Source organism: Delphinapterus leucas, chromosome 5, assembly GCF_059928025.1.
Source record: "Delphinapterus leucas isolate spDelLeu-1000000601 "Yukka" chromosome 5, BTC_Dleu_Yukka2, whole genome shotgun sequence".
NCBI lineage: Eukaryota > Metazoa > Chordata > Mammalia > Artiodactyla > Monodontidae > Delphinapterus > Delphinapterus leucas.
In genome coordinates, this window is record NC_143133.1 from 86,626,562 (window position 1) to 86,654,163 (window position 27,602).

Here is a 27,602-nt window from a genome sequence, read left to right on the forward strand (position 1 = left end):
CTTTCATAATATGAGGGTACTTACTGCAGCATTGTTTTTTTGTTTTGTTTTGTTTTTTATAGTTTAAAACGCTCTTGGAATCTTAGTGTTTTGTTTTTCTTTTAAACTTATTTATTTATTTTTGGCTGCGCTGGGTCTTAGTTGCAGCACACGAGATCTTAGTTGTGGCACACATGTGGGATCTAGTTCCCCCACCAGGGATTGAACCTGGGCCCCCCCTGCATTGGGAGTGTGGAGTTTTACCCACTGGACCACGAGGGAAGTCCCTGTGGCATTGTTTGAAGTAACAAATAACTGGAAACAACCTAAACGTTTATCAGTAGGTGATTGAAAATATTATATGCCTATATAAGGAAATATTATTTGGTCTTTAAAAAGAATAAAGTAGATCTACTTCTACCTTAATACACAACAATATTCTGGATATATTAAGTGAAAAACATTATTTAGTATACTATAGTATGCAAGAACTGTATAAAACAGGCACAGTCATTCTTATGCTTGTATAGACATAGACTCTCTGGAAGGATACACAAGATATTTCTTCTGAGATTCTTCTGATACAGAAATTTCTTCTGAGGGGGTGGGGTGGGTGGGAGGGCTACATACTTTCTGTTATTGGAAATGTTTTTGAATATTTGCATCAAATGTCTTAACCTGTCGTGAGATATATTTGCATTTGGCCACATACATTGTTACCTTAAGAACTTGCACTCATTGATGAGGATTTTTGTGTACATGCTTTGGTACTTGTACTTTTGAACTTGAGGACTCTGTTAATCTTTTGACATGGGAATAAGGAGCAGTATTGAACCACCACCCTTGCAGGGTAGGGTGCATCCTGGTTGAAGTTTCAGGTAGTTGAAGAAAAACTGAATATAGTTTTAAAAAAGAACATTTAAAAAATCAGAATACTGAAATGCTTAATTATTCTGCCTGAATAAAGCAGAAGGGTCAGAAAGAAGGGGAATTTGATGGAGGACTTGAAAGCATTTTGGAAGTATGAATGTACATGGAAATGAGGAACCGAGGAGGGAGTCCTCAGGGAACTAAAAACATTTTATAAACATTATCTCATCTCTAAATTATACCCTTTTGTAAAAAGTTATTTTCCAGACTTTCAAAAAACAAAGTAAAGAAATTGAAGCCCGGATGATAATTTGTGGTTTCCTAAGTAACATAAGGAGAAAATAGCAAAATGAGGACTAGCGCCTTGTTTTCTTGATTTCCCGCCCAGCCCCATGATTATTCTGAGATCACCTGAACCGTGACATGGGAATAGCACCAAAAACCATTTTAAAAATTCTGTTTGGAACTTGATGTGTAAGAGCATTTGTTTCCAAAGTAAGGTTATATTTTCCCCAGTCTTAGGAGACAAGGATGGGAATAGGGGTTGAATACAGCTTTGTACATTGCAGTACCATTTCCTTTTTTTACTATGAGTCATTCTGGTTCAGAAAAAGGAAGGATACTAACATTTGCACAGCATTTTACAGCTTTAGAAACTTTTTTCACCTTTATTATTTTCTCATTTTGCAGCTCTTTATGATACAGGTAGTGGTAATGTTTTGTTATTGTTACTAGGCTTTCACTATTAAAGAAAAAATAGGCTCGAGAAAGTTGGGTAATTTGCTTGACACAGCTGATAAGTGTCAAAACTGGCCTTTACAAAATCAAACTCAGATTTTTTTCTTCTTTCTACCCAAGTATTAGGTCTTTGAGGTATATTTGTTTAGCTTTGTGGAAGACCAATTCTGGGTGGGTCATCAATCAAGAAAACATTTGGAAACCTAAAACTTGAAGGGACAGTGGTTGAATAAATAGGTGGTTTAGGGGAGCAGGGGAGGCTCTGACCCTCCTGCATGCAAGCACAGCTGATGTCCTTGTTGTTCTCATGTACTCTGCCAGCCCTTTTCAGAGCAGCTTGTCACCTCAGTTGCTGCACCAGTCTCAGCAGTGGGCTAATTAAAGCGAATGTACTTAACACTAGGCCTGAAGACATGCACCAGATTGATGTTAGGAGAGCTATTTTTGTAGTTAATCATACATAAATTAGTAAAATGTCTTTTTGTAAAAAATACTGAAGTTTATTTCTCACACTAAATTTTGGTAAAGGATGAGAAGGAGCAGGAAAATGAAATAAGCTTCCAGCTTGGTAAGCATAATGACCTTTTCTACGTTTTCACATTTTAGAGATGCTGGGAGAGAATTCGGCATTTAATACATTATCTGATTAAACTGAAGAAGAGTTTCCACACTCTAGTGTGGGTCCAGACCCTGTGTCTAATATTGACTTTGGGGTTTACTCTGAGTGCAATGGAAAGCCACTGAATGGCTTTAAGCAGAGGAGTAACATCATCTGATTAGTGTTTGTAAAGAGATCCTGGGCTGTTGAGTAGAGATATCTGGCAGGGAGAGGGACCAAGGTTAGAGTTGAGGAGCATCACTTTACTCTAAATAAACACCTGAGAGACTTACATGTAAATGAGAATACCATTATCTTAAAGTGAAAAATACCTGTCATTTGAATTGGATATTTGGGTTGACTAGTAAGTAGATTCTTAGTTTCTCTCAGGATTCTCAGTATTTTTTGAAAACTCCTCAGGTGATTATAAAATGCAGCCAGGGTTAAGAACTACTGCTTTATCTTGGGGAAAAAAGGAGAGATCTTGGGGGTAGGCTTGGGAGAAGGGTGTTAAAAGTGAAAAGCTTTGGAGACCTTGGGAAGTATAACTATTGTTTATCTGTTTTCTTTGGAATTTGATTTTCAAATTCGTATGTTCAAATGTCTGAATGCTAACGGTAGTATGAATTTAGTAACATTAAACTTTAGATAATTCCTACTTATCCAGCCTCTTCTAATTCATTCTTTCCCTATCTGTTGCTTTTCATAAGAAGAGCAGGGGAGTATTGAGAATGGATGACTAGAATATAATACAATTTGATAAGAATTTGCCAGCATTGGGGCTTCCCTGGTGGCACAGTGGTTAAGAATCTGCCTACCAATGCAGGGCACACGGGTTCAAGCCCTGGTCCAGGAAGATCCCACATGCCGTGGGGCAACTAAGCCCGTGAGCCACAACTAGTGAGCCCGAGTGCCACAACTACTGAAGCCCGTGCACCTAGAGCCCACGCTCTGCGGCAAGAGAAGCCACTTCAATGAGAAGCCCACACACTGCAACGAAGAGTAGACCCCGCTCTCTGCATCTAGAGAAAGCCCGCACACAGCAACGAAGACCCAACGAAGCCATAAATAAATGAATGAATGAATGAGTGAATAAATAAATAAATAAATTTATATATTAATAAAAGGGGCTATCCGTTTGAACATCTTTTAAAAAAAAAAAGAATTTGCCAGCATTAACAGAAGAATCCGTCTCTTAAAAACTCTTAAAACCATTTCTAAGATGAGTTTCCATTGATTCATTTAAAAAATATATTTCTTTGTGTATACATACACACATTTAGAAATTTGAGCAACCATATTAATGTCTAGCTACTTATCTGCATACCTGGGATTCTGGATTAAGATTGCTGTTGCTTCCTATAATTGGATAGAAGCACATGTAGCTTTTCTTTCTTGCTCTAGGATTTTTGTGCTTTATTGATATAAAATTATATCTTTATGTTTTTATACAAAGGAAACAAATTATTTGTATTAGGATGAGAGACTTAGAATAGGGGTAAAAAGGAATACAATGACTGAAGATTATCACAGAAGTACTTTTCTTTGTTTGTTTTAAATATTTATTTATTTATTTATTTGGCTTCACCGGGTCTTAGTTGTGGCACACAGGATCTTCGTTGTGGCGTGTGGGATCTTCATTGCGGCACTTGGGATCTTTAGTTGTGGCACGCGGGATCTAGTTCCCTGACCAGGGATCAAACCCAGGCCCCCGCATTGGGAGCACAGAGTCTTAACCACTGGACCACCAGGGAAGTCCCCAGTACTTTTTTGTTTTTATAGATTACTGAATCAGTAATTTATTGTTAGATTAGTTAGTTGGATTAGTTATAGCTAAAAATTCTTTTTCTCCTTTGGAGTTACAGTAGGGAATGTAGAGAAGGTCTGTAGGAGTTTTGGGTAATCAAACACAGTGGTTACAACAATGATGTTGCCGGGATTTAATGTAGCTGATACAATTTAGGGTTGTTTATTTGTGAACTTTTAGGATCACTGGCTGTTATTTTATGCAGTAATATAGTATAGTAGACTCTATTGAAAGTCATGCCTTAAACACTGATGTGCCTTTTTCTTCTTTTCTATTCATAGTGGTAGTCGCTCCTCTAAAACGTTTAAACCAAAGAAGAACATACCAGAGGGTTCTCACCAGTATGAGCTCTTAAAGCATGCAGAGGCCACACTGGGCAGTGGAAACCTCCGGATGGCTGTCATGCTTCCTGAGGGGGAAGATCTAAATGAGTGGGTTGCAGTGAACAGTAAGTAGCCTTTCTGTTTCTCAGTAGACTGTAAATTAGGTTAGTAGCCTCACTGTAGGTGAGTGTTGGGGTGCTCTCTATTCTAGGATTTAGTTAGCAACCTAATACCACAAGATAGTGGTACCTCAATTTACTTTAACCTTTATGGTATTTTATTTCTGAATATGGAGTTACATGAAATTCTTATCTCCTGTTATCATGTGATACAAAGCATAGATTTACCATCTTCATTGGAAAAAATGATAATGATAGCAGCAATTAATGTTTATGGAACACTGTGGCACTCTGCTATTCTTTCTACATGAATTATTTTTATTTATTTATTTTATTGAAGTTTATTTGATTTATGGTATCAGTTTCAGATGTATAACATAGTGATTCGATATTTTTAGATTATACTCCATTTAAAGTTATTACGAGGGGGCTTGAGAGTCCTCTTGAGAGTCCGCCTGCCGATGCAGGGGACACGGGTTCGTGCCCCGGTCCGGGAAGATCCCACATGCCGCGGAGCGGCTGGGCCCGTGAGCCATGGCCGCTGAGCCTGCGCATCCGGAGCCTGTGGTCCACAACGGGAGAGGCCACAACAGTGAGAGGCCCGCATACTGCAAAAAAAATAACAAAATAAAGTTATTACAATATAATGGCTATATTTCCCTGTGTTGTACCTTTGTGGCTTATTTATTTGATACTTGCTGATTTGTACCTCTTAATCCCCTACCTCTGTCTTGCTCCTCCTCCATTCTCTCTCCCCACTGGTAACCACTTGTTTGTTCTCTATATCTGTGAGTCTATTTCTGTTTTGTTTTATTCATTCATTTTATTTTTTAGATCCCACATGTAAATGATATCATACAGTATTTGTCTTTCTGTGTTTGACTTAAGCATAATACCTTCCAGGTCCATCCATGTAGTTGCAAATGGTAAAATTTCATTCTTTTTTATGGCTGAGTAATATTCCAGTGTGTGTGTGTGTGTGTGTGTGTGTGTGTGTGTGTGTGTGTGTGTGATGAAGATGTGGTGTTTATATATATGTATATATACATACACACACACACACACACACACCATTATCCATTTATCTGTTTATGGACGCTTAGGTTGCTTCCATATCTTGGCTATTCGCCTCCATATGCTGCTATGAACATTGAGGTACATGTATCTTTTCAAATTATTGTTTTTATTTTCTTCTACATGGATTATTTTATTTCATCTTTACAACCTCATGATGTAGGTACTATTATTATCCCAGTATATAGATAAGAAAGCTGAGACAGAAAGATTGTAGTAATGTGCTTAGGTTATACAGCTATTGAATGCTAGAGACTGGGCTCAAATATAGAGCTCTAAAATTTCAGAGACTGCGCTTTAACCCCTATGCTAAATTGCCTCTTTCAGTAGCATACTTAGTTATTTGTCTAAACTACGCTTTAAAAAGAAAAAAAGACAATTCAATAGTGATCTTATGAAATTAGTAAAATATGTTTATGATATATTCTTAACCTCTAGAAAGAAAAAAATATAAGTAAAAAGTAAATATATTCTTGGGAATTAAGCCAGAGTAAGTTGGGGAATAAAAGTGGTACTTTAAAAAAAAATTTTTTTTAATTTTATTTTGATTCTTTTCTCTCTCTTTTTTTAAAATTAATTAATTTATTTATTTTTGGCTGCGTTGGGTCTTCGTTGTTGTGCGCGGGCTTTCTGTAGTTGCAGAGAGAGGGGGCTACTCTTCGTTATGGTGCATGGGCTTCTCATTGCGGTGGCTTCTCTTGCTGAGGAGCACGGGCTCTAGGCGCGCGGGCTTCAGTGGTTGTGGCTCACCGGCTCTAGAGTACAGGCTCAGCAGTTGTGGTGCATGGGCTTAGTTGCTCCATGGCATGTTGGATCTTCCTGGACCAGGGCTTGAACCTGTGTCCCCTGCATTGGCAGGCGGATTCTTAACCACTGTGCCACCAGGGAAGCCCAAAAGTGGTACTTTTAGTATTCAAGGTTTATCAGCATTGGTGAAGAAATTAATAGAATTTTATAACTGGAGGAAATTTATATGACTCTAGTTATAATAAATGAAATTGAATTGAAAATATACACTAAATGCCTAGGCTTTGATTAAGGAAAAACAGAGCAGTATTTTTATTGTAATATTTGATAGTATCTTTTTGTAATTTGAAACATATCATGGGATTTATAAATTGAGCTGCCACCCACTAACTTTTAGGAACCTAAAGTATTTTACTGAGATGTCTTAAAACCTTACTGTGACAGCAGTTCTGTAAGAGCAGTATTATTAGAGTATGGTTATCCTCCTGGACCCAGAGAGTTTAGTTACTAAAGAGATAAAGTGATTTGTTTGCTTTATTGATGAGAGTCATCTAACCTATAAGATAGTTCTATGACACTTTAAGGAAAATATTCAGAATAAGTTTCCAATATATGTGTACATCCTTTTTTTGGGCACTTGTTTGTGCCTTTTTGTACCATTTATTTGAGAGCTCATTTTCTAATTATAGAAATCTAAGGAAGGTAGTGTAGAGCTTCTGTACTACATGAGATTGTGACTTTTAAGTATAAAACCAGATCATTGTTTTCTGTCTGTATTTTCTCTGTCTCAGTTATCAGAACTGAGTGTCTGTACTATTGAAATGTCTAGAACTTCAGGAACTTATAAAATTTCACAGACATTTTGAAGTTATAGCCAGAAAAATATTGCTTTGAACTGAAGTGTTTGAACATCCCCGTAGAACATAGAATTCTGCCTTTAAAATATAGCAGTTGACCGAAGTATTGGATTACAATTTTTTTCTTATTTATAGTAATCTTTCCAAGTGGCACTTGATGAAGTGAATAGGATTTGAGGCTAGATAGGTAATTTCCATTCACTGACAGTGATTAAGTAAACATTTCGGGTACATAAAAGAGTGAAGGGGATTTGTTGATAAGATTGGCATCTTAATGGCCTTTTTCCTTCAGTTTACTTGCCAGATGAAGATAAATGGTAGAAGATGGGAATTACAAATTCAACAACTAGTCTCATAGCCAGAAACCAGAGGCTGGTTTTGAACATTCTGCTGCTAGAGAGTGATAGGTTAAAGGAGATACAAGGTTCAGAGTTTTGGAAAAAGTGGGTGGATGGCTTATAGTTAATTTTTGTGGCACAGAATCTTGAGGCCATATCTTCATTTGTGGAAGAAAACTAACAATTACTAAATGTCTACTTTATGGTAGACACGATTTTGTTTTTTAGCACTCTGCAGTAAACTGAATTTTAAAGGTAGGAAACTGAGATTCAGGGAAGTTAAGTAACTCAACTATTAAGTATAGAGTTGGGATTCAAAGCCATAGGTTACCCACTGTTCATGTGGAGGACAACCCGATTAAAAATGGGCAGAAGACCTAAATAGACATTTTCCCAAAGAAGACATACAGATGGCCAACAGGCACATGAAAAGATGCTCAGCATCACTATTCATCAGAGAAATACAAATCAGAACCACAATGAGATATCACCTCATACCTGTCAGAATGGCTCTCATCAAAAAGATCACAAATAACAAATGTTGGTAAGGATGTGGAGAAAAGGAAACCCCTACAGTGCACTCTTGGTGGGGATGTAAATTGGTGCAGCCACTATGGAAAACAATATGGAGGTTTCCCTAAAGTTAAAACTAGAAATATCATATGATCCAGCAATTCTACTGCTGGATGTATATTTTAAGAAAATGAAAACATTAATTTGAAAAGATACATGCACCCCAGTGTTCATAGCAGCATATGGAAGCTAATAGCCAAGATATGGAAGCAACCTAAGTGTACATCAACAGATGAATGGATAAAGAAGATGTGGTGTATACACACACACACACACACACACACACACACACACAATGGAATATTACTGAGCCATAAAAAAGAATGAAATTTGCCATTTGCAACAACATGGATGAACCTGGAGGGTATTATGCTTAGGGAAATAAATCAGAGAAAGACAAATATTTTATGTTATCACTTATATGTGGAAACTAAAAAAAAAAAAGAAGAATGAATATAACAAAACAGAAACAGACTCACAGATACAGAATAAACTAGTAGTTACCAGTAGGGAGAGGGTAGGTGGGAGGGGTAAGATAGGGGTAAGGAATTAAGAGGTACAAACCTCTATGTATAAAAGAAATCAGTTACAAAGGTATATTGTACAGGGACTATAGCCAATATTTTATAATAACTTTAAATGGAGTGTAATCTATAAAAATATTGAATCACTATGTTGTACACCTGAAACTGATAAAATATTGTAAATCAATTATACTTCAATTTTAAAAAGAAAAGAAAAGATAGAACACCAGTCTTTCTAAAGCTTTTATGTGGAAAGGAGAAAATACTAGTGTTATGAGTTCTATGTGGACATATAAGAAAGGAAACCAGGTCATCTAACTTATGAACTTAGATGTAAAAATCCTAATAAAAATATTAGCAGATTGAATCTAGCAATACTTAAAAATTATAACACATCATGACCAAATTGTTCTTATTCCTAGAATACAAGGTTGGCTTAACACTTGCAAATCAGTTGTAATTCACCGCATTAGCCAAAATAAAGGAAGAGGAAGAAATCATATGATCATCTCGGTATAAGCAGAAAAAACATTTGGTAAAATTTAAAATCAATTCGTAATAAACTTATGAAGTAAAAGTTGAGAACTTTTTTCTGATAAAGCATATCTACAAAAAAGATAAAGCAAACATCATATTTGATCATGAAATGTTGAAGTTTTTTCTCAGATTAGGAATGAGTTAAGGTTAGCCACCATCACCACTTTCCTGGAGTCTTAGCCAATGCCATAAGGCAGGAAAAAGAATAAAAGATAATAATAACTGGAAAGGAAGAAACAACATTTATGTTCATAGCCAGCACGAATGAATGTTGAAAAACCAAAAGACCATGATTTTATTACTACGCCATCACTATTATTATGAATAGGTAAATTTAATAAACTTGTTGGTTTTGAGGTCAATATAAAAAAATTATGAGTAGAATAAAAATTATAAAAAAACAAGGAATAACAGTTTTCCAGTGAAACATATAGAAAACTATTCCTTTATGACTGGTGCTTTCTGTGCTCTTCTTAAGAAATATTTGCATGCCAAAGTTCATGGACATATTTTTCTATGCTCTTTTAAACTTTATTGTCTTGCCTTTCACATTTAGATGTATGATCCACTTGGAATTGCTTTTCAGGTATTGTGTGAGTGAAGAGTCAAGTTTTATTCTTTTCCATAGAGATAACCAATAGACTCAGAAACCGTCTCACATTTTATTACGGTGTTGCCTTTTTCTAAGTGATCTATAGAAGTTCTTTATATATTCTGAATATAAGATCTTTATTGATTATATGTGTTGCAAATAATTTCTCCCACTCTTGCTTGCCTTTTTATTCTCTTAAGGGAGTCACTTAATAAACAGAAGCTCCTAAATTCAGTGAGGCAAATATTGTTTGTTTGTATTCTTTTCACCTGTTCTTTGTTGAGGAAAGAACACTGATAGAGCTGAGATTCTGCTGGAATAAAAGATTGTTTGAGTAAAACTAAAATTTAACCTTTTACTTATAACTGATGTTTGCTTTGCAGCTGTAGATTTCTTCAATCAGATCAACATGCTTTATGGAACAATCACAGATTTTTGTACAGAAGAAAGTTGTCCAGTGATGTCAGCTGGCCCAAAGTAAGACATGATTCATGATCAGTTCTCATTTTTACTTTATCATACAGTTCTTAGATAAGAAGAAAATTTTTGACCTTATAATTTCTGTATTTAGCATCTCCTTCAGTGATTTACCAATGACTAATATTTTGAGTCCAGATTCCTTAGCCTGAGCTTTATAGTCCTCCCTATTGTATTGTCCTCCATCCTGCCTTTTTTCTGTTTGCTTATGCCTCTCTATCCAAATATTTTTTTAAAATCGAAATATAGTTGATATACAATATTATGTTAGTTTCAGGTGTATTGCATAGTGATTTGACATTTCCATACATTATGAAATGATCATCATGATAAGTCTACTAACCATCTGTTCCCATACAAAGTTATTACAGTGTTATTGACCATACTCCTTATGTTGAATATTATATTCCCATGACTTATTTATTTTATAATTGGAGGTTTGTATCTTTAAATATCTTTCACCTATTTTGCTCTATTCCCACCCCGCTCCCCTCTGGCAACCACCCCTCTGTGTGCTGTATCTGTGTTTGTTTTCTAGATTTCACATGTAAATGAGATCATAATGTGTTTGTTTTATTCTGTCTGACTTATTTTACTTAGTGTAATACCCTCTAGATCCATCCGTGTTGTCGCAAAGGGCACACACACACACACACACACACACACCCCACATCTTCTTCATTCATCTGTTGATGGACACTTAAATTACTTTCATATTTTAGGTACTGAAAATAATGCTGCAATGAAAAACGGGTTGCATATGTCTTTTCAAATTAATGTTTTTGTTTTCTTTGGGTAAATACCCAGAAAAGAAATTGCTGGATCTTATGGCAGTTCTATTTTAAATATTTTGAAGAACCTCTATACTTTTCTCCATACTGGGTGCACCAATTTGCAATTCCACCAACAGTGCATGAGGGTTCCCTTTTTGTCACATCCTTGCCAATACTTGTTATTTGTTGTCTTTTTGATAATAGCCATTCTAACAGGTGTGAGAAGTATCTCATTGTGGTTTTAATTTGCATTTCCCTCATGATTGGTGAGGTTGAGCATCTTTTCATGTGTCTCTTGGCCATGTGTATGTCTTTGGGAAAAATGTCTATTCAGGTCCTCTGCCCGTTTATTAATTGGGTTGTTTATTTATTTATGATGTAGAATTGTATGAGTTCTTTGTATATTTTGTATATTAACCCCTTATTGGATATATCATTTGCAAATATCTTCTCCCATTCAGTAGGCTACCTTTTCATTTTGTTGATAGTTTCCATACTGTGCAAAACCTTTTTAGTTTAATGTGGTACCATTTATTTATTTTTGCTTTTATTTCCCTTGCCTGAGAAGACAGATCCAAAAAATATTGCTAAGACTGATTTCAAAGAGTTTTCTGCTAGAAATTTTATGGTTTCAGTTCTCACATTTAAATCTTTAATTTATTTTAATTTAATTTAATTTATTTATTTTAAAAAATATTTGTTATTTGGCTGCTCCAGTTCTTAGTTGTGGCATGCGGGATCTTTGTTGCAGCATGCAGGATCTTTAGTTGTGGCATGTGGAATCTTTTACTTGTGGCATTTGGGCTCTTCGTTGTGGCATGCGGGATCTAGTTCCCTGACCAGGGCTTGAACCCGGGCCCCCTGCATTGGGAGTGTGGAGTCTTAACCACTGGACCACCAGGGAAGTCCCTCATTTTTATTTTAGCTTATGTTTGTACATGGTGTGAGAAAGTAGTCCAGTTTTATTCTTTTACATGTAGCTCTCCAGTTTTCCCAACATCATTTATTGAAAGGGCTGTCTCTTTTCCCCTGTTGTACATTTTTGCCTCCTTTGCAGATTAATTGACTGTTTAAGTGTAAGTTTGTTTCTGGGTTGTCTATATTCTATTCCATTAATCTGTGTTTCTCCTTTTGTGCTTGTACCATACTGTTTTGATTACTATAGCTTTGTAGTATAGCTATAGTATACTATATGTATGTTTGTTTGAAATAGGCAGTGTGATACCTTCAGCTTTGTTCTTCTTTCTCAAGATTGCTTTGGCTATTTGGAGTCTTTTATGTTTCTGTACAAATTTCAGAATTAACGTGTTCTAGTTCTGTGAGAAATGCCACTTTATTTTGATAAAGATTGCCTTGAATCTGTAGATGGCCATGGGTAGTATGGTCATTTTAAAAATAACAATTCTTCCAGTCTGTGAGCATGTTATATCTTTCCATATGTTTGTGTGTTTTTCCATTTCTCTCATAAATATCTTAAAGTTTTCAGAGTACAAGTCTTGTACTTTTTTGGTTAGATTTATTCTAGGTATTTTATTCTTTTTGATGCAGTTGTAAATGGGATCATTTAAATTTATCTTTCTGATAGTTCACTATTAGTGTGTTAAAATGCAACAGGTTTCTGTGTATTAATTTTGTATCCTGCAACTTTATTGAATTCATTGATGATCTCTAGTAGTTTTCTGGTAGCATCCTTAGGATTTTCTGTGTATAGTATCATGTTATCTGCAATGACAGTGACAGTTTTACTTCTTCCTTTCCAATCTGGATTCATTTTATTTCCTTTTTTTGTCTGTTTTGGCTAGGACTTCCAATACTATGTTGAATAAAAATGGTGAGAGTGGGCATCTTTGTCTTGTTCCTGATCTTAGAGGAAATGCTTTCAGCTTTTCACCATTGAGTATAATGTTGGCTGTGGGTTTGTCATATATGGCCTTATTATGTTGAGTATGTTCCCTCTAAGCCCACTGTTTTGAGAGTTTTTGTTAATCATAAATGGATGTTGAATTTTGTCAAAGGCTTTTTTCTGTATCTGTTGAGATGATAATATGATTTTTATTTTTCAGTTTGTTAATGTGGTGTATCATGTTGATTGACTTGTAGATATTGACCATCCTTGCATCCCTGGGATAAGTCCTGCTTGATCATGGTTTATGATCCTTTTAAAGTATTGTTGGATTTGGTTTCCTAATATTCCGTTGAGGATTTTTGCACCTATGTTCATTGGTGATATCGGCCTGAAATTTTCTTTTTATGTGGTGATTTGTCTGATTTTGGTCAAAGTGATGCTGGCCTCATAGAATGAGTTCAGAAGTTTTCCTTCCTCTTCAATTTTTTGGGAATAGTTTGAGAAACATAGGTAATATAACTCTTTAAATGTTTGGTAGAAGGTAATATAACTCTTTAAATGTTTGGTAGAATTCACCTGTGAAGCTGTTCAGTCCTTGACTTTTGTTTGTTATGAGTTTTTGGGTTTTTTTTAAATTACTGATTCAGTTTCATTATTGGTAATCCATCTGTTCATATTTTCAATTTTTTCCTGATTCAGTTTTGGGAGATTGCATGTTTCTAGGAATTTATCCATTTCCTCTAGGTTGTCCATTTGACTGGCTATAATTGTTTGTAGTAATCTCTTATGATCATTTGTACTTCTGTGGTATTGTTTGTAACTTCTTTCATTTCTGATATTATTTGTTTGGTTTTATCAATTTTGTTTATTTTTTCTGAGAGCCAGCTCTTAGTTTCATTGGTCTTTTCTATTTATTTTATTATTATTATTAGTTTCTATTTCATTTAATTATGCTCTGTTCCTCATGATTTCTTCCCTTCTAACTTTGGGTTTTGTTTGTTCCATTTTTCTAGTTACTTTAGGTATAAGCTTAGATTGTTTATTTGAGATTTTTCTTATTTCCTGAGGTAGGCTTGTATTACTATAAAATTCCCTCTTAGAACTGCTTTTGCTGCATCCCATATATTTTGGATCGTTATGTTTTTGTCTTCATTTGTCTCCAGGTATTTTTTGATTTCCTCTTTGATTTCTTCAGGGACCCATTGGTTACTGGGTAGCATGTTGTTTAGACCCCACCTGTTAGTATTTTTTGCACTTTTTTTCTTGAAGTGGTTTCTCAGTTACTATTTATTATCATTATTAACCAAGAAATGAACATTTTGGAATTTGTAGTTTATAAGTTCATACCATGATGACAGAAACAAATTTCAAAGACAATGGTCTGTCAAAGGTGGAGTAAAAAAAGCAGTGGGTGTAAAATAGAGTTAGAATATGAAGTCATCATTAAGTATAAACGTGACAAAAGAAAAGGAAAGAATCAGGGAATCATAGTTATAAACTCTAGGAGTATAAGCAATATGCAGTTGTTTTATTTTTCAAAAAACCTTAGGACATTGAATATTAGTATTGTTTATAAAGCTTCAGGATATTGAAAATGATTTTTTGGTTTACTGTGCCTGCTTTTGACTTCTGCATTTAAAAATAAATAGGGAACACCTGAGAATCATTAACAAAATGAAAAACATGATTGTGAGAGAAATGCAAAAACATTGAGGCTTCATAACATAAGGGAAAAAACATGGATGAGTTCCTGTCTTTAAATGAAGACTAAGTAAGGATGGCCAGAAGTCCTACCATTCATGTTCTCTGTCTCCTAAGAGGCTCAAACAAGAAGAGGCTTAAGTCACACTTGAGACTTTTGTTTTATGTTAGGAAGAATATCTTGACTGTGAAAGTGATTAAATAGTGGAACAGGATGCCAAGAAATGTTGGGGAATCTCCTCTTGGAGACCTTCAAAGTAGACTTGACATTCATCCTTGTTTCCCAGGGTTGGTATGCTGTCAGAATATTTATTCAGGTGTATCCTGTTTAAGATTTACTGTTCAAGTGTAAGAAACTATGATTAAATAGAAAGCATCCTTGTTATCCTATCTCAAGATACTTTTCATTGTTTAAAATACCCTGTAGTATTTTTCCATTATATTTTCTTCCAGCTCCTTTGCTAGGCTTAATCACCTATCATTACGTTAGTCCAAACTCTGGGACAAGATTATAAAAACACAATTGATTCAAAGAGAGAAGCTAAGTGGCAGAGGTAACCTTCAGAAACTAAAAAACTAAATGCTAGTTCAGTTTAGATAATTTTGTACATGGAGTTTCAGCTGCATGCTTATTCCGTGTCTTAAAAATCAGGTTGTGTGGGCTTCCCTGGTGGCGCAGTGGTTGGGAGTCTGCCTGCCAATGCAGGGGACACGGGTTCGTGCCTCGGTCCGGGAAGATCCCACATGCCGAGGAGCGGGTGGGCCCGTGAGCCATGGCCGCTGAGCCTGCGTGTCCGGAGCCTGTGTTCCGCAATGGGAGAGGCCACGGCAGTGAGAGGCCCGCGTACCGCAAAAAAAAAAAAAAAAAAAAAAAATCAGGTTGTGGTTGTATGTGTGTGTGTTTGTTTAATTAACTCCATTAGCATTCTGTTGTACTGTTTTTACATACTAATTTACAAGTCTCTTCTCTACTAGTCTTTTTCCTTGAGAACAGGGAAAGTGTCTTTCATTTTAGTGTCCGTTGTTCAAGTGTCTTTCATTTTAGTGTCCGTTGTTCAAGAACAGTATTCCTTGACACAGTATTACTCACATGGTAGGTGCACATTAAATGTTTATTATACCAAAGGCTAGTGTCTGGTTAATACCTAGATACTATAGGCATCTTTATTTGGGTTGCCAATTTTCCTCAAAGGCATGTTTAGCTCCTCAACCAAATGTACTCAAATATTGAATCATTATCTTTTTCATTAATCTTACTTAGATGCTTCCATATCATTCTCTAGTCTTAACCCAAAATTTAAAGCCCCAAGTTAAAAAGAATTGTACTGCGTAAGGAGAAACGGTTTTTGAGGAAGAAAACAATAATCATAAAGATTAAAGATGGTCATCATAGAAGTGGGAAGTAAACTTAGGGTTTCTACTATAGCAGTTTATACTATGTGTGATTCTAAAATATAACTGCTAAGTATGAAGGAAAGCTCACAAAAAATGGGTTTGGTGGGATCTGCTTAGTTTGTATCCTGATAAATGCAAAATAGTCCAATAGCAATTTTAAAATGCTAAATTTAAGTGCCAAATGCAAAAAATCTTTTTTTGGAGGAAGAGATTAAAACACATCCTGAATACATTCCTAATAAACATATATATGTAATATAAAAACTTACACATTATATATAGGTATACACTGATGTTCTGTGTACTTTTTATCTTTCCAATACAGATATGAGTATCATTGGGCAGATGGAACAAACATAAAGAAGCCTATTAAGTGCTCTGCACCAAAGTACATTGATTACCTGATGACTTGGGTTCAGGACCAGTTGGATGATGAGACATTATTTCCATCAAAAATTGGTATAATTGTTTAACTGGGATCCATCATGATTTATCTAATTTCATGCGTTTCTAGGGCTTATTGCCTCTCTATTCCAGGAACCATGTTAAATTACCATACCTATCAAAATATTGCTAATCTTATGTACTTGAAAGTGTCTATCTTTTTCATACCAAGTTTATCATGAACATTAGGTAAACCTCCCTATAATTTTAAACAGTAAGAAGATCGGTATATCTTGGATAGTAACAAATCTGGCCTGTGTTAGGGAAAAAAGAGACTGGTCATTGGGTAAGCAGCCAGTATCATCTGCTGCAGTCATATCCATTTCTTGTTTAGGAAGGGAGCTTATATGACTTCAAAACCGTTTTACCTTATATTTGTGGCAAAGAGGGCATTTGTATTCATGACCCACGGTGTGAACCTTGCAGGCTGTGAAATCAGGCTAGGTGAGAAGAAAACAAGATTTGACAGGTTGGCCTGTTATCAACTGAGTGACTTTTATATATGCTGACCTTTTTAAAGGGCTGACCTTTCAAGTGGAAATTATTTACATTTAGACAGTTCATATGACTTTACTGTGTCAAATTCCTTACAACTGTGTTTTCTGAAAAAATTAAGAATTTGCTCTTTTTCAACTTTTTGACTGTATTTTATGCTTTTTTAGTTTTGGGGAGAAGGATATAGTGGAGGAGACAGCAATGTAAATAGTTGCTGTTGGGCTTCCCTGGTGGTGCAGTGGTTGAGAGTCCGCCTGCCCATGCAGGGGACACGGGTTCGTGTCCCGGTCCAGGAAGATCCCACATGCAGAGCGGCTGGGCCCGTGAGCCATGGCTGCTGAGCCTGCGGGTCTGGTGCCTGTGCTCCGCAACGGGAGAGGCCACAACAGTGAGAGGCCCGCGTACCAAAAAAAAAAAAAATAGTTGCTGTTGTTATGGCTTGTTTTAAACACATTCATTGAATGCTTTAACTACTTTGGAGCCTTTGTAATAAAAGGTCTATTTTTCAAGACTGCATTACTTATATACATAGTAATGGTTTGGGATAAGTGCCCTCATCTTATCTTTTATCTTCATAATATAATTTTTAACTTTTAACCCAATTTCAGGCTTCTAGAAAATTTGTAAGAATTGTGCAAACAATCCCTATGTATCCTTCTTCCAGATTTTTTAGTTGCCAACATTTTAACACATTTGCTTTCTCTCTCTCTCTCCCTCCTTCCCCACTCCACATTCTTTTCTTTTTCCTGAACTGTTTGAGAGTAAGTTGCAATTATGATGGACCTTTATCTGTATGTGCTTCAATGTGTATTTCCTTAGAAAAATCACAGTATAACTGTCAGAATCAGGAAATTAACACCAGTACAATACACATGTCTAATTTACAAATCTTATTCAGATTTTTCAAAATTTCCCAATAATATCCTTTAGAGCAAAAGAAAATCTTTGACATTTGTTTTCATTCAGTGTCATGTCTCTTTAGCCCCCTTTAATGTGGAATATGTGTATTTCTCAGGCTTTTTTGGTCTTTTCATGACACTGACATTTTTGAAGTGTGTAATGTAAGCATACTATTTTATATAGTGTCCCTTCATTTTGGGAGACACTTATGTACCCCAAAATGTCTTATGTTTTCTTGTGATCTATAATATTTTTAAATGGGCAGTAGGCAATGTGATGACATTGAACCCAGTAGTACCAGTATTTGCCTTGTGTTTTGCCAATCTGGATCATTTAGCCCCTTTAACAAAGGATGTAGACTTTTGTATTTTCCTAGTTTTGTATTTAATGCTGTAAAAGTGCTCTAATTCATAAAACAAGCCTAATTGAGCAGAGACTGCAGCTAATTTCAGGGTAAATGTAGACCTGGTGTAGTAATGAAATAATTTCCATAGAAAAAAAATCTGAAAATGTATTGCAGGCATTTTAAACAAAACTAAACATAGTGATACATTATTTGTGTTCAGCATAAGAAACCTGAGGATCTGAATATGCATTTTAGCTCCATTACCATCTTAGACATTTATTTGTTTCATTTTGGTAAAGTGGTGGTATATTAGAGGCCTAAAGGGCTAAACTGAAGACAAATTCTTATTCCATAGAAGCATTGAAGTTTATTTTCATTCATGATATGTTGAGAACTTTTGAAAAGTACAATGGGTATTTTAAGTAGTAATTCATAAATACTTCTTATTTTCAGCCTTGTCTTGGTAATTTATATTGCCATTTGCTGATAATGCCTTGTTCTCTTCTTGTTAATAGAGGGGGTTGTTTATCTATTTACTAGGTGTCCCGTTTCCGAAGAATTTCATGTCTGTGGCAAAAACTATACTCAAACGCCTCTTTAGGGTTTATGCTCACATTTATCATCAGCATTTTGACCCTGTGATCCAGCTGCAGGAGGAAGCACATCTCAATACATCTTTCAAGCACTTTATTTTTTTTGTCCAGGTAAGTTGGATTAGGAGATCTTTTTTGCTCAGAAAAAGCAGTTATCTACAGAGTTATGGGGTGAATACTGCATCCATACTGTCAGGATAAAATTTGCTATATCTCTCTAGTCTTCATCCTCTCTTTTTTTTTTTTTTTTTTTGTGGTACACGGGCCTCTCCCATTGCGGAGCACAGGCTCCGGACGCGCAGGCTCAGCGGCCATGGCTCATGGGCCCAGCCGCTCCGTGGCATGTGGGATCTTCCCGGACCAGGGCACGAACCCATGTCCCCTGCATCGGCAGGCGGACTCTCAACCACTGCGCCACCAGGGAAGCCAGGTCCATTAACTTTTGATCTGAATCCTTAGTTGACCTCTTCTTCCTTCTCTCTTTATTTCTCAGAGAATGGGCCTTAGAGATGTAGACTAAAAGGAGTGAGGCTATTCTTGTCCTGCTATAATAATTAGAGAACTAAAAGGTAGGAGTGAAAAAGAGGTAGAAATGCAGAAGCTGAGCAGCTGTTTTTCGGTGGAGTTTGGAGAAGAGAGAGATGGTAGGCAGGAGAAGTCCAAAGCTTGAATCTGTGTTGTTTTTGTATATCTGTGGGCATAAACTTATAAATACCTTTCCCATGCCCCATCTCCACAAAGAAAAATGTGTTTATTTTCCCTCTATACACACTCCTCATAATGGGGATACACATTTTGTATCTTAATTTCACCTATATAAACAAATTTTAGGAGATAGTAACTTGCCAAAACTGTTGCCCTGAGCAATTATTTTACTATGGTATCCCATCTATAGACACCAATAGAAACAAAATGTTATCCTAAAATTTGCATCTGTGCTTTGGTTTAGGCAGAACATGATTGCTTGAGGTTTTAGTGGTTTGGGAGAGGGTATTCTCCCACCAGAAGGTTTATTAGTTTTACCTTATTATATGATCTTAAAGTACACTGTATCTCCCAACTCCTAGCAAAATAGTAAGGAATTGATATGTTGCATTTACCACATCTGAGCCTAGTTACATCTCAGGACACTGTGACCTTCTTAAAGGTGGGTCCATTAGTTATACAGTATTACCGCTTCTTTGAGTGAGAGTGGCCTCTGCCCTGGGCCTCACAATTTAGAAGTTCTGCTCTGGCCCTTGCCCATACTCCTGCATGGAGTGAGAAGTCCATAGGGCCAAGAACATACCTACATAGATCCCTTCTGGTATGTGCTTGGATACCTGAGATTCAGAACTCCCTACCCACATGGTCTCAAGTGTATTGCCAGGGTTTGCATGGATCTTTTCCTTTGGTCTGTACTTTTAAGGGAAGGTCATATCTCTGATAGCCAGACCTAAGGGATAGCCGCATGGCAGCTGCTGGTGAGTGTGTTTGGACATTGCCTTTATAAGCCTGTCAGGGTGTCCACACTCCTGCATGTGAGACCCATTGAAATACAGGATGGAGCTGTGGTTTGGTAGATCAGGGAGGTTTGCTGAGGGCCAGGGACTGGCTCTCCTCATGTCACTACTTTCCAGTGTAGACTGAGGAGTCTTAAGAATTCTAAATTTGAATCTGCTTTCCTGGCTACTATGGTGTGTTTGTTAAGGTAGGAGAATCGAACATATATAACAATATATTAGCTTAATGTAAAATACAGTAATTTAGTCATGTGATATATATCCATTTGTGCTATTGGTCCAGACCCTGCAAGTCTTAGTGGTAGACTTGCTATTGAGTGCCCCTTAATGCCTTCCTAGTACTTACTGCAGTGCTTGGCACGTGATGGATGCTAATAAATGAGTGAAATTGTGACCTCAGAATGCCCCACTGTGGCAGAATATCAAAAGATCAGAAGTATCAACAGCTTTTTTTTTTTTTTTTTTTTTTTTTGCGGTACGTGGGCCTCTCGCTGTTGTGGCCTCTCCCATTGCGGAGCCTGACGCGCAGGCTCAGCGGCCATGGCTCACGGGCCTAGCCACTCCGCGAACAGCCACTTTTTATTAGCCTTATAATTTATAGTTCAGGGGAAATCTATTCATAATTGAATTTCAGAATGACAGTGGTAGAACTTCTAAAGAAGCACAATTTAAATCCAGGCTTTCTTATTTGTTCTTTACAGGATTTACTTATCATTTATGGACTCCACATTATTCATGTTATTCTCATACCACATTATATAGTAGCTTGAAGATATGTTAGTTAATAACATAAACTAACTTTTTTACTCTTCATATAATGCTGAAATTTGCCTGAGATGTTTTTTGATCCCTGCTTGGTTGACTATATCTAAATGGTGCCCTGGTTATTCCTTTTAACAGGAAGCAGCAACTCCCATTTATTGAGCGTTTACTTTGTGCCAGGGATTACATGAAGTGGTTAACATACAGTATCACATTTAGTCCCCATAATAATCTTATGAGGTAATTTACCCTAGTATTATTACAGATGTAAAATATAATATCAGAAGTGGTTAAGTGATTTGCGTAAGACACAGAGGTAGGGAATAGAAAAAGTTTTCTTGAAAAAAAGATTTGACTTTTATTTACTTTAAAAGCTAATTTCCAACAAATGTTAATGGAAATCTGTTTTGGAATGAGATGTAAATAATGTTTCTGGTATTTCTTCTGCCTTTGTCATACATAGGAATTCAACCTTATTGACAGAAGAGAACTTGCACCACTCCAGGAACTGATCGAAAAACTCACCTCAAAGGACAGATAAAAGAATGCAGATGTGTGCAAATTATTCCTCAAATGAAGCTGTGTGGAGTGCATTTGGATTTTGTTTTATTTTATTTTTATCTTGGTTGTTTTTATGTTAGGTCTGGGGGGCTTGTTTGGGTTCCTTTTTCTTTATTCTGAATAAATGAAACCATATACTATGGCTAGAGGAAGGCAAGAACCATTCTCTATTCAGTTGATAGGGGTAAATTTTGTCTTAGTGGCATACAGTATTTTTTCTAACTTGGGGAATTTTTGATAATACTATATGTTGAAAGAAATGCTTATTGATTGGACTGCTGATGGATGGGGGTTCTCCATTGTGTAAATTGTGGTTGATTTTTGAAGTCCCCAAAAGTCTTATGTTTTTAAGTGCCTTGGCAGGCTCATTTCTGAGATGCAAAGCACAGACATAGAACTGAACAGGGCTTGAAACAATATTAGGATTACTACCCAGGGCACTTACTGATGCATGTTTCAAAATACCTATTGATAAAAGCCATAGTTTACCTAAATTGGTGATCTCCAGCTTTTACTACATTAAAGAAACACAGTTTGTAAAGGTGTGCATGTAGAGCATAAAAATTAGTATTTCTTAATTATTTTTGATATTGATAGTAATTCTGTTCAACAGATGCTTAAAGTTCTACAAGCAGGTCTTTTCCATCTCTTGATATCTGTGATATTGAAACTTGAAGATGTTGAAATGTAATACCGATTACATTTTGGCTTCTTTCTACATGTTAACTGCACTGTAGGTGTAAAAATTCAGGTTATATATAGGTTTGCCATCTTCAGAGATGATGCTGAACTGTGAGGTTTCTTAGCAATTGCCAAATGAGCCATAAATCTGCAGAATCCCCTTCTGCTTTGAAGAGGAGGTGATAGGAGTGTGTGTTTGTTTGCAGGGGGGGTTAGTTTGAATGGTGCGTTATAGATGGGATTAAGTACAGGGAGTCAAGTTCAAGAAAGTCCTTTCTCAAAACTCTTGAATAGAATGGCATGAATATTTTAATCAATATTTTGTAAGCAAAGTCTTAGAGACTTCCTTTTAGGAATCAACTTCCATGAGAAGTTAAAAATAAATTACTAATTTTAGATATAGACATAAACATGGAATTTAAGGACTTTGGAGAAATTGATCACTTTACAGCATTTCCATTCAGTGAATGGAGCTGGTGTTTGTCATTTTAAAATGATACAGTACCTTCTTTACTTGTTATAGGCCCAACTTGAAACATTCTGACTTCTGATTTTTCCACTGTGAAAGGAAATCTTTCTTTGCAGTGATATCAGATAATGAAAGTGCTAAAGTAGTAATTAACTTTTACATTTTTTTTTTTTTTTTTTTGCTATGACTTTCTGGTGAACTATTCCCATAAGTAAAAAGTTCAGAAACTTAGTTTTTTTTTTTGCGGTACGCGGGCCTCTCACTGTTGCGGCCTCTCCTGTTGCGGAGCACAGGTTCTGGACGCGCAGGCTCAGCGGCCATGGCTCATGGGCCCAGCCGCTCCGCGGCACGTGGGATCTTCCCGGACCTGGGCATGAACCCATGTCCCCTGCATCGGCAGGCGGACTCTCAACCACTGCGCCACCAGGGAAGCCCCCAGAAACTTAGTTTTTAAAATAAATGTTAACATTTTTTACTTCAGTTTTACTCTTGCAAAATATCCTTTTTAGACTTCCAGTTTTAATTTTGTCATTTCTGGTAAATCTGTTTCCTTCAGTTAGAAATATATACTCTTCCTTTGTTAGGAATATATACCTTTTTCCTTGTAGAATAGAAATCTTACTCTGAAATTGTATAGACTAAAAACAGTAGAAAAGAATCTAAAATGAAATCAGTTTGTTTTTGCCATTAACAAGTAGAATAGTGATACAATTTACTGCCATTACAATTATGATCAGTAGGAACTGCCTTTTTCTCATTTCTAGCAATCATTCTCCAAGTACCAACAGTAGAAAGTAACAGGAGAGCCTGGCAGAGGCAAATATATTGGACATTCATTGGTCATACTTATTTATAAACTGCAATGAGAACTAGCTGATTTCCTTAAAACAAATCTTTTAGTATCCAAATATATAATATCAGCCACTGTGGGTTGATTCAGAAACAAAATCTGGCATCTAGTGATTTGGGGTACCATCTATTTAGGAAGATGAAACATGATTATTCAAATAGTCTTCCAGTACTGCATTTGACTTCATATCAACCTAGTAATAAAGGGGTTGCAATAGCCAAGTGTGGAGAGACAAGTGAAACATTGTTTTTGCTCATTTAAGCCTTATACAGTAGTACACTGTACAAATGTTATTATAAATTAATGTTTAGTAGTCGGACTTACTTTTCCACTCTATGTAGATAGGAGTTTCTTATCACTGTGCCAGAATCTCAGGTGCCTGCTTCTGAGTATTCCTTTAAACAGAGGTATTGGGAAGTAAGGAAATATGTATGTGTATATATATGGTAACAAAGTAGAGACATTCTCCCAGGGAGAGGCCTGGCATTGTGCATGGTGTTACATGGCTGCAAAAAGGGAAACACCAGAGCATGTGAGAAATAACTGACTTAATAAAAAGCTGCTTTGATTCGTTTGGTTCCCAGGAGCGTTAGTAAGATGCCTTTTATAAAATAAGGATCAAATCTTGGTTTTACAACATAGTTTGCTTATAAATGTCTATTGGATTCTTTCCAGATTTCTTAATTTGTAAATAACCAGGATAATGATTTCCCCCCCTGCTCTTCATACAGAGATATAAAGCAGAAGTTGGTTTTCTCATCTGCTGATGAAAGCATAAAATATAAAGTAGTAAGTTAACATAGTGTTGTCACAAAGCTTTGGTTAAATGTTGATAGGAAGCAAGTTTTAGTAATTCTTTTAAATGACGGTGTAATGATGGTGGAGAGAAATTAATAACAGAGTGAAAATCTTTCCATTAGCTGTAGGTGGTGCTACTGGCTTTCATTTACTGGCTTGATTATTCTGTTTACCATAAAAACCATGGCACTAGGCTGCACTAAAACATTAAGTATGTGTTAGCTTGTAGAGGCTTTGGAGGTCAGTTTACCTTAAATTGAAAGATTTTAGATTGCTATCTCTTCCTACCTTTGTCATTTTTAAATGCTAAATGTTCAGCATAAAATTAAGTAGGAAAAGATATGCTTAGTGTATAATATGTCGCAGACTGAGGTACTGCCTGGCTTATCAGGAAAGATAAAGCACTACAATCTCTTATATTCAGGAATTACCGATAATGTGGATATTTATATTTTACATGTAAGCACCACACTGCATTTTATGTATTAGCATTTTCCTTGCTTAGGGGAAAATAGCAAAATGACAGATTTCTTTTATACCTTTGTGTACACCCTCTCTGAGAGAGTTTTTGATAACCACTGAAATGGTAAAATATGTGAGATAAAATTATTAAGTTGTAGGACTTCCTTTTAAGATAAATATGTCATACCTTGAACATCTCAAATGAGAGTTGATCTTCAGAGTAGTTTCTTTGGGAGCACTACTTATTCCAGCTATGCTGCAAAGGTGTAATGTTTCTAGAACACTTTCAGCGATGCCTTGAGAATTGGTTTGTGACTATGCAAGAAAATCTGTTTTATCATTTCAGTTGCACCGAAAACTTTTCTGGAAGCTTAATATGACCTATCTCATTCACCCAAACAACTCTACTTTGGCTGTTTTCTTAGAACTAAACTATTAAGGAAGTTCAAAAGAATATGCCATAGGCTCTGAATTTGCAGAAGAGAATGTTTTGAGCACTGATTTGTAACATCATTTAATAAAAAAATAGTTTCCTGATGTCACTGCTTTGAAGTAGGCAGTATTGTTTGGATGTACAAGTTTTATTTTTTTAATTTAGTTTAATTACCTTACAGTTAAATATAATAGTTTAAAAAACCAAAGTCTTTTTCTTATTTTCTATTTTTGGTCCATTTTCCTGATAACTTTTGGATTATATCTTGAGTACTGTAGGGTAGTTTTGATTGAAGGTATATTAAAAAAAATGGATCCAATATTTAAGATAGAAGTAGCTTAAGGAAGCAGCAGGCTTTACCTCCATGCTTTTTTTTTTTAAACTTATTTTCACGCAAATGAACAATTTGAATTTAAAGACTGGAGATCATTGTAAAAAGAATTTGGAATACAGTTTATATATTAATTATGCTGAATTTAAGTCTGTGTGTCACAGTAAAATATTTCAAATTGTATAATCATTTCATATGTGATTTATAACATTTTGAATGTCTTTTTAAAAGATATGAGACAAGAAGTATATTTGAAAATGTCACTGCATACCAAGAGGAAAACTTAACTTATTTTGAAACTTATCTGGGATATTAAAGAATATACCAATTCCTAGAAACACTATTCTAGATCTATACGGACCGCTCCTAAAATGATTTAAATATCAGCATTTTGTCATAATATTAAGTTTCACCATAGGAATTACAGTTGTTGAGCTGTCAGTTTAATGGTATATGAGATAACTGTTTAGAGCTAAAGCTATTTCATGATTTAATGGAAAAGTTTAATTTTAAGATATAATAACAATTCTGACTGCAGACAATTTGAATTTTTGAGGCTCTCCTAATGGGCTAATTATAGAGAAAAATTCATTTTGAAGGTATAAAACTGTGCTCCATGTCTGCCACTTGTAGCTGAACTGATACTTAAATTTTGACAAAAGAGAGAAAATACAGATTAAAATACTGAGTACTCTCAGTTTTGCAAGTGTGATACAAATTTCCTTTTCTGCATATAATACTACACAATAGAAAAATTTGGATTAGAATCCTCAAAGATAGTGAAATCACTGGCCTTTCCAAGCTTATGTTTACTTGTCATCTCCTTCTCCTTGGAGGTAAATTACTTCCTTACTGGTGTTGACTTTGCATATACTCCTCTCTCCCCTATCTCACAACACACACAGACACACACACACACAGACGAAAAACAAAACAGATTGATTATATAGGTCCTCACTGTTAGTGATTCTGAAGTGATTGCTGTCAATACATAGGTTGCACCTGAAGTGTTGGATGATACAATTTACATAAGCATTTTTGGTTGGTTTTGGTTGATAGCTTTCTTTAAACTACATCACTGAAGCTGAGATTACTAGAGATATAAATTTAAATCTTTTATTAATATTTAATTTCTGTTATATATTATTAAATTCTTATATGTGTGGGTGTTTCTTACAGGTTTGCAGGTTTTCATTTTTATTTTGTTTACTTAATTGTGCAAGTTGTAAAATAGATTCTTGCATTTTCATTTTAAGAACACTTTTCTCCTTAAATTGTTCTGCAGAGATAACTGTTTTTAGGGGAAATAGTTTTTTACAGCCACTAAATTGTATTTGTTATTTTTGTACATGCATTACTAGGGTGGTAAGGACACTAATCTTGTGGGGAAAACTTAAATTTGTTTTATTTGAACTTTCCCTATACATTATTACTAAAAATTATCTAGGAACAGCATCACGAGATCTAGGTTGAGAGAGAATACAATAAACATGAGAATACTTAAAGTTTTAATAGAATCATTTCTGAGGACAAAACCAGAATACTGCCAGTGCCATAAATGGAAGCGTGAGGCAGCATTCACACTGTGCAACTGTTGCAGAGAATGAGTAAGACAGGATCCTGCTCTAATGGAGATGGACAATTTCTCTCTATTAAAGTAGCTGAATCTAAAACATGAAATGCAACATGGGGGCTATATTGTAAACTGTGCCAAGATTACTCAAATTGTAGTTACTTTTGATCAGACTTCAACTGTTTTCTCGTTTTTGTTTCAAAAGGGGATACTGAGGGAATTCCCTGGCAGTTCAGTGGTTAAGACTTGGCGCTTTCACTGCTGGAGGCTGAAGTTCTATCCCTGGTCAGGGAACTAAGATCCCACAAACCATGTAGTGTGGTAAGAACTAAAAAATAAAAGGGGATACTGAATGTCAGAAAATCTGTAATATGTTTTAATTGAGAGATGTAAATAATGTATACAGACTTGTATGTCATGGGATTGGAAATATTTAAATTCTAGGGTTTTTTTTCTTTAAAGGAAGAAACTGAATGTCTATTTAAAAAAATAATAAATAGTTATGTTTGGCCATGAATCCTGACTTTGCATTAC

General features: G+C 35.7%; 2 protein-coding genes across 6 annotated transcripts in view; both read left to right on the forward strand.

Annotated features, from left to right (window-relative positions):
* Positions 1-27,585, forward strand: part of MOB1B (MOB kinase activator 1B) — a 60,052-nt gene extending 32,467 nt beyond the window's left edge. Inside the window, exons 2-6 of the mRNA XM_022599403.3 lie at positions 4,274-4,440; positions 10,060-10,153; positions 16,194-16,327; positions 18,594-18,757; positions 21,374-27,585. Of these exons, the coding sequence (XP_022455111.1) occupies positions 4,274-4,440; positions 10,060-10,153; positions 16,194-16,327; positions 18,594-18,757; positions 21,374-21,451 (637 nt within the window). The 3' untranslated portion in view covers positions 21,452-27,585. The remainder of the gene's footprint in view (positions 1-4,273; positions 4,441-10,059; positions 10,154-16,193; positions 16,328-18,593; positions 18,758-21,373) is intronic.
* The window catches only part of DCK (deoxycytidine kinase), a 118,218-nt gene continuing 117,909 nt past the window's right edge, over positions 27,294-27,602 (forward strand). For 4 of the 5 annotated variants that reach the window (XR_016393318.1, XM_089912025.1, XM_089912026.1 and 1 more), the window contains exon 1: positions 27,294-27,389. The gene's annotated coding sequence lies outside the window, so the exon portion shown is untranslated. The remainder of the gene's footprint in view (positions 27,390-27,602) is intronic. The other variant, XR_016393319.1, reaches the window with a different exon arrangement.